The sequence below is a fragment of the Odontomachus brunneus genome, unplaced genomic scaffold (assembly GCF_010583005.1).
Source record: "Odontomachus brunneus isolate Ranch 3 - 2012 unplaced genomic scaffold, Obru_v1 Obru_scaffold_028, whole genome shotgun sequence".
Classification (NCBI taxonomy): Eukaryota; Metazoa; Arthropoda; class Insecta; order Hymenoptera; family Formicidae; genus Odontomachus; species Odontomachus brunneus.
Window position 1 is genome coordinate 1,443,302 of NW_022639478.1, and position 8,153 is coordinate 1,451,454.

At 40.2% G+C, this 8,153-nt stretch overlaps 1 protein-coding gene across 8 annotated transcripts in view; it reads left to right on the forward strand.

Moving 5' to 3' along the window:
* Positions 1-8,153, forward strand: part of LOC116842865 (broad-complex core protein) — a 64,267-nt gene that overhangs the window by 35,956 nt on the left and 20,158 nt on the right. For 2 of the 8 annotated variants that reach the window (XM_032812663.1, XM_032812661.1), the window contains exon 7: positions 7,749-8,118. The exons of 4 other annotated variants lie outside the window; for them this stretch is intronic. In XM_032812663.1, coding sequence (XP_032668554.1) covers positions 7,749-7,999 — 251 coding nt within the window. In that variant the 3' untranslated portion in view covers positions 8,000-8,118. Of the gene's footprint in view, positions 1-3,452; positions 6,604-7,748; positions 8,119-8,153 lie in introns of those variants that run through there. 2 more of the 8 variants (XM_032812657.1, XM_032812656.1) reach the window with 1 other exon arrangement.

An 8,153-nucleotide genomic window follows, 5' to 3' on the forward strand; every position in this document is an offset into this window, starting at 1 on the left:
GGGGGGGGGGGGGAGAATGAGATGAGGAGGGAGCTTGGATTATTTCACTGGTGTGTGTGTAACTCGAAAAGTTGCTCGATATCACAGAAATAAAATCGCGGATCGTTAAAGCTGCAGGTTGCCGTTTAATAGACCTTATTAGTTATTAATCGAACACTAGTTCACGTTGTACCCTGTGACATTTCAACGTTATGTACGACTCGTTATATACTCGATATGTACGAAACAATTATGGAACGTTGTATTTCGCGCAGATTTACATTATACAAATATATAGCTGCGTTCGCGTTTCGATATAGACGACCGCATTGCTCATGAGATTGTAATTATAGTTAAGAAAACTCGGGTACGTCTACTTGTTATACAACGCGGTACATAACGCGACGTACAAGTCGAAGATAATTTTCGAAGAATAAAGCATATAAACTTAAAAAAAAGTGAAAAGTTGTTTCTAACGAGCGAGCGCTATCTCACGGCCTAAATATCGCGCGAGAAGAAAGAACCTCTGTTGGTAGCTCCTTCAATCAAGGCTACGAAAGAAAGTGTCATTAATCATGAAATATAGAAACATTACGCTTCATCGCATCACCTCATTAGAAACAGATATCGCATTTGTGTATACACTCGCATACAAATACATTCGTATACTCTCGTGCACATGCATACATCCGCATATGTGCATACTTACACACATACACACAAAAGATACTTCGCTCTATTTTGCTGTAAATAATGCGCATCGATATGGATATATCTGGTGGTCATAAAACACTAACTTCATTGCTCACGATCGTTTGCTGGAATTTTGAAACTGCTTGCACTCTATATATTAGCCTATAATTATGCTCACGGGAAAAAGGTAAACCTCGTAGGATGAGCCGAGAGATGCTGCGCAAATTTGGTGGTCAGAAGAATTGATTGAGACAGATTTTTGTCGCGATTATTACCATTGTCATCGTATTCGATCGATATTGTGTTTCTCAAAGATTCTCACAAGTAAATCTACCTAAACGGTACACTCCGATTTCTTTCTTATTTGGCACAAATGTAGAAGTACAAAAAATACTTAGGTCGTATTTTTTCATTTTGGTCCACTTTAAGTTTCACGGGCAGTTTATAGTTTTTTAATGTTGTCACTCCTATCATCAAGATGTGCAACAAAAATGCATAAGAAATAAAATTGAATATAAGATATAGTTAAATAATTTTAACAAAATCGGCACAGCTGAGACACGAACCATTCTAAATTTCTTTAGTCGAGATTCCAACCGAAATATTTTAAGTCTGTGCTAAATTAGTCAAAAATGGTTCGAATCTCGGCCAAGCCGAGAAATTATTTATATTAATAATTTTTTTCACCTTTTTACATATTTTGTTTAAACATTTTATTATTTATACAAATAATTTTACACATTTGACTTCATATTCATAATCAGTAAATCAAAAACACTTATATCTTGTATTCAATTTTGTTTCTTATGCATTTTTGTTACACTGGTTGATGATAGGAGTGAGAACATTAAAATGATATAAACTGCCTATAAAACTTAAAGTGGGCTAAAATGAAAATCCTAAATATTTTTTATACTTCTATATTTATGCCAAATTAGGTAGAAATCGGAGTGTAACTTTTGGGTAGGTTTATTTGTCAGTCAAGCCGTTCCATGTTTATTTTATGGTAAAATATAATTTATGATGCAACGTTTTCTGGGCATAATACATTTTTTGTTCAAGTTAATAGAATAACATTGGCATGCGAGAGATGAGCGTAAATATCGCGTATGTTCGATATCTTGACCTCGTCATGTTTTCCATTCTGATAGTACCGCGCGGACATTTTTAATATTAACTTTGTATAAAATTATCGGCTTAGAAATTTCACATTAATTAACGTAATTGATATTTTGGTTAGTTTTGTTTTGTGTAGGCATCGTGTCATTTCCACATAGACGAAGCAACCGTTGTTTACCATTTATCTATATACATTGCTTAACGATAGTAATGATTGTGTAAACATACTTAATACTTTGGTGAGAAATCTTGCAGAAAAGATATATTTGAATTTGTAAAAATGCGCGGTTTGATCGAGTTAATTGTCAGAAGGGGACACATATAAATAACGAGAGCAATGACGATAATCATACACGGTTATAACGAAGAAGAGTATTGACGATGAAGATAAGGACGATGACGATATTCACTGTAACAGTGATCATAAAGGGTTTATCGTATAAATTTAGAAATTGTTACAAATGATGATACCGTGAACGACCAGACTAGCACAATAGACGAGACTATTGAAGCTGCGAAATGAATTTCAGTCGCAACGATAAAGGACAGTGAAGTATACGCAGAATGGCAACATGGACGATATGTTTGAACGTTAAATGAAACGAAGCGACAATAATCAGGGTGAAAGTGGAAGAGAATAATCGCGACGGTGACGTTAACGATTACAATAATAATGACTGTGCTACCAAGTGGCACGAGAATAAAAGCAATCGTATGATCGTGGCATTGACAATGATAACGCAGACATTGACACCGACGAAAAAGATTGACAATAACTTTGGCTCGAGGGATTGCGATTATGATAAAAGGTTAATGATCGTGATGATGACGCTTGACAACGTAGCGAATTTACGGAGAAGCTGAAAATGTTACGTCGCTTAAATGACCTTCGAGAAACAAAGAGGAAAAAAAAGCAAATGAGAGATACGTTGACAATGGTTGCGTCCTATGTGCGTGTTGAGGGGCATTTTTGTGCAAGTTGCGTCTCATCGGTAACAGTCATTTTGTCACACAACGAGGTGTAAACAGCAACGCGACAGCAGTATAGCATCCATAAGCATCCATATCCTTAGACGGTTTTAAGAAATAACATATAAATAAATTTGGGCACGGCTTGTGGTCGGGTGACGGTGATACGACATATACTCGATTAATTAAGTGCAAAGTAAAGTATTGAGAGGCAAATAGAAGCAAGAGTGAGAAAAAGGGAGAGAGAGAGAGAGAGAGAGAGAGAGAGAGAGGGGGAGGGAGAGATAAAGAGAAGAGAGAGAGAGAGAGAGAGAGGGGGGAGGGAGAGCACATGGGCGCATTATACTTTCTCAGCTGCGAAAACTCTGGTAGCGTAATCTAGTCTCGACGCTGGTGTAGGGATACGGATTGGTGGTATGCGATTACGGCAGACAATGTCTTGGCTAGAAAGACGAACAAGCAAAGGGCAAAATAGAAAAGCACATTGGGGATCATGTCCTCTCTCTATCTTTCTCTATCTATCTATTTCTCTCTCTCTCTCTCTCTCTCTCTCTCTCTCTCTCTTTCTCTCTCTCTGATTTCCCAACCCTAGTCTAATTTCTACCCGTCCACCTGTCCGACGTCTGTGCGACGTTCCAAGCGCCAAAAATCCACAAGAGTAGTAACCCCTGTGTGTCTGGTTCTGCCGCCAGGTCTGTTGGCCGGCAGCGGCGCGAGCGATGAGTTTCGGTGCGAGCCGTGCAACAAAAACCTGACCTCCCTAACGCGGTTGAAGCGGCACATACAGAACGTGCACACCAGGCCCAGCAAGGAACCAATCTGTAACATCTGCAAGCGGGTTTACTCCAGTCTAAACAGTCTACGCAACCACAAGAGCATCTACCATCGGCAACACAACAAAAACGAGCAACAAAGAAAGGAAGTAGCGCAAATCCGCGAACGGCAAAGAGACCAGCGAGAACACGTTGAAAGAAATTACTCTTCGCATCAACGGCAGCAACAGCAGCAACAACAGCAGCAGCAGCAGATACAACAACAACAACAACAACAACAACAACAACAACAACATCAACAGCATCAGCATCAGGCTCAACAACATTCGCGAATGGGATGAGATCTCTCGCCTCCTGTCCCCTTTGGTCTTTCTCTCTCTCCGTCTCGCGTGAATTTGTCGATGTCGTGGGTATATCGGGTATTTACGCGACATGGACCGATGTTGCCGTTATCGATACTGATCAAAATCCAGCGCGATTCTCGTTCTCGCGATCGCTGGCGATCGAAATACAAATTTCTTACTGGACGGCGAACGTAGATCCAGGGCTTTCGACAAGATTGAATAAGACTCGAGGAAGCGGAACGTAACGTGGTTTTAATATAACGTTAGTGAATTGTAAGGTGGAGGAATCACGATCTCGAGTCGAATCTCGATCGTCGATGACGCGTCGACGAAGCAAATTTAATCGCGATTTCGATGTGTTATTTCGATAGTTTCGTGTCACCATTCTTCCGTGTACGCTCTCGCGAGAAAGTAGTCGGCTGTCAATATCGTTGCGTCTCGCCAATGACGATCGATAGGAGATGTGAGCTAGAGACAGCGCGTCTCGAAGCGCGAAGTCGGGAAGGGCAGTGTGTAGAGACAGTATAGGGGGGAGTGTTGCTTCGAACGTCTATTCAAACAATACTACGAGGTCGCGTCGATATTTTTTACGAAAAATGCCCGAGAAGATCGTTGCTCGAGAAGGTTTGTAAATAGTAGCGCTGTGAAACACGAGCTAAAGTTCGAACTCTCTGGTTCGCGTATCGGAACTTGAGCGATTACTTACGCAATGGGCGTAATTCCTTCGATTTGTCACACTGTTTGTTATTATTTTTATATATTATTTATGTGAGAGACGAGTACGATAATAGGAGACAAGTTTCTGTTTATCGTCCTGTGTGACGGTACGTGAAAAAGGTGCGGTACAAAACGGGATAATAAAATATTATTTAACGTATTTAATTTGTTCTCGTAACACGCTCTCTTATATCCCCTTAAACAAGGCAGTTAGAGTCGGGTAATGTATTCCTCCTTCATTCTCCAAATCCTCCCTGTTCCTTGCAACTGATGCAGTTGATCTTGTTCCTTTCTTTCGTACACATTCCATGCTACGGAAATGCCCCCTTACGATTTAGCATTAAGATCGCCCCCTTTCCGGGGATTTCGTTCGTTATATCCTTATGACACAGGTGTCACATCATCACTTATATTTTATCAATTTATAGCGACGTATCACCAAGAGAGATTCACATTTAATCTCTTCATATAGTCTCTCTCATTGGTTCGTTTGCTCTGAATTATTACGATTTATCGAAATAGAAATTTATCGGTAAAGCAAATTGAATTAATTCTTACGGCTGAAATTATCGTGCTTGAGTCATCGGGCGAATTTTATTCAAACTAAAACTTAATTACTCCAATCTACACGTAAGAACAAGAATATTGCCGTTCAACATATCGTTTCCATCGTGCCAAGTTACAACGCTTCATTTTGTGCATGCATACACAACATTTTCGTATTTTTATATTCTCAAAGCGATTGTTTTTACATGTGAATATCGCGTTATCATCTATAAAGACTCATCTGTTCAAAGTTGTCGCGTTCAAAGTTGACGCGAGAGAGGGACGTACGCTAAAGTATTGTAATTGGCAGAAATGAACGATACATTTCTACGGACACGAAACACACGTGTGTGTACATGCGCACGTTTGATACACGATACTTTGACTTATCCGTCGTATTTTCAGGAAAGGCACGTACAAATACTCTGCATTTATTTACTCTTTGTTCTAATAGAGAAAAATGTCTAGTGAAATATTTCCATCTCTTTAATGTATATCATTATTCTCTCTTCTATATACTATCGATGTGTTGTAGTAGTTGTTATTGCCATTAACATTTTTCTATTGGCAAGTTTTCATATTATTGTTGCTACTGCTATTGTCGCTCCTGCTATTATTGCCTCTATTACTATCACTATTGTGACCGTTATTGTTACTTTATATACTAGTTATTGTTATCACACACACACGCACGCGCACACATTGCCTGTACCGTTGACACATCTCACATATATTAATCCCTTTTTTCCATCGAGAGTCACATATCGGTAGAAAGCATTATGTTTACTTTTATAGCTCAAAGAAAGGTATGTTTTCGTCGTTTATCGTGTTCGCGTGGGATTTTTGTTCTTCTCATTGTTTTCTTTTCACTCGGTGTCCCATACTTGTACCCAAATAAACGTAGAGTTATACCGAGTACTCATTGGGCGTAATTTCACTTCTTAGAATTATTTCAACAATTGCTTTTAAACGTATCTGAACACGTTTTATCAGAATTACAAAATCACACATGTACACACACACACACACACATACACACAAACGCTAAATAAAATAAGTTTATATGTAATATATTGTCCGATTCGCGTATTTTTGGTCATTTCCCTATGACGACAGAAAAGAAAAGAATATAGAAAAAAGGCAAGAAAGAAAAGAAAAGGGAGAGAGAAAATAGAGGTAGAACAGGAGCAAGAAGCAAGAAATAATAATGTCAATATTTGTCCTCGTTAAGCTTGGTTCCTCGCTATCGATCACTTTTGTTTCCACGAAAAATAGATATTCTCGTTGCAATTGACACGGTGCGATAAAGTGGGGAGAATAAAAATTTACTCGCAAGTAAGTAAAGGCGAAACAAGTAGTAAAGTACATATCGATCGCGTAAAGTAAGCAATGCGCGCGCATGTGGAAAAACGCAACGAAGATTGTCCGCGATTTGAAAAAAAAAAAAAAAAAAGAGGGGAAACTGATCTAGATAGGCAGCGATCTACAATCACATCGCGTTGTTATGCATGATCAATGACAAACCAGAGCTCCGAGCCATTTTAGTATCTCTGCCACTGTAAACGTAGCGGAAAACAAAGGAAATACTCGAGCATACACGTCGCTCGTTGGGATTTGAACAGACTGTCAATAAGAATATCGACAGATGTTCGGTAGCAACTCCTTCGATACCACACTGCCGGTCTGCTCTCGATCAATCCTGTTGACCCTTACTACCAATCTTTATTCACCACTTCCCCGAACCAAACGACCGATCTCACCTTGAGCCGACCGTCAGCGGAATGCCCGCGTTTAGCCCCAACGACCTACCATCTACATATTACCCCATCTCTAGCCCTAATCATGCAAGAATACTTAGCAGCGTATCGTAACTAATCTTGTCCAGTGATATTAATAGCAGTCGTATCTTTGTTCTTGTTTGTTCCCGGTCCCGCTCGCTCGGCTATACGTTTGGCTCTGGTTCGTCATTGTTCTGTGTGTACCTACCCGCTACCTTCACGAACACGGACTTGCGCTGGGGGTCCATCCACACACGTGGCTCTTCGCCGTGTGCCTCCTACACCACAAATATTGGTTCGTAATGGAAATATTTCTTTTTAATTGGGTGTCGATGCATATGTAACGGATTATGGTACTTGATTTATCTCTCTTTCTCTTTCTCTCTCTTTGCTTCGCTCTCTGCCTCTTTTTATCTCTCTCTATCTCTCTCTCTCTCTCTCTCTCTCTTTCTTCTATTTTTATCCTTTTATATACTTGTCGCTTTATTCCTTTTGCACTTTCTCATATATGCATCTATTTACATTTCTATTTTACGTATATGCTTGCGTATTTCTATGTATTCGTGTAACGCACGCAACATATATATTTTTTGATCGTTTAATTTGTATATTTGTAACGCGTATTTCGTTGTATAATTAACTATCTTACACGCCACCTCCATATATTCATCTATTGACGCGCGCAACTTCTCCTATGTTCACTCTTCGCTTTGTAAAATGCTGCAACATGTCGCTAACGTTTTTTTTCTTTCTGTCGCATCTTGAACAATGTTGCATTCGAACGGAAAAACGTCCACCTGGGTCGTATTGTACGATCGCGTGGATGACAGGTCCACCGTCGGCGATCCTCGCGATGCGACTGTCCCATCCGTTACACGGCAGCTTGTTGCCACCAGGAGTTTGTTACACGTGCGACGTGTGCGGCAAGACTCTTTCCACGAAACTCACTCTGAAACGGCACAAAGAGCAGCAACACTTTCAACCCCTGAACAGCGCCGTTTGTGCGCTGTGTCACAAGGTGTTCCGAACGCTCAACAGTCTCAACAATCACAAGAGCATCTACCACCGTAGACAGAAATAGAAGTGATCGCGGATGCGCGTGTCTCGCGTGTCTTGCGTGTCTTACGTGCCAAGGGACACCACGAAACGAGCTTAATAGAGACTTTAATAGAGAGACAGAGAGAGAGAGAGAGAGAGAGAGAGAGAGAGAGAGAGAGAGAGAGAGAGAGAGAGAG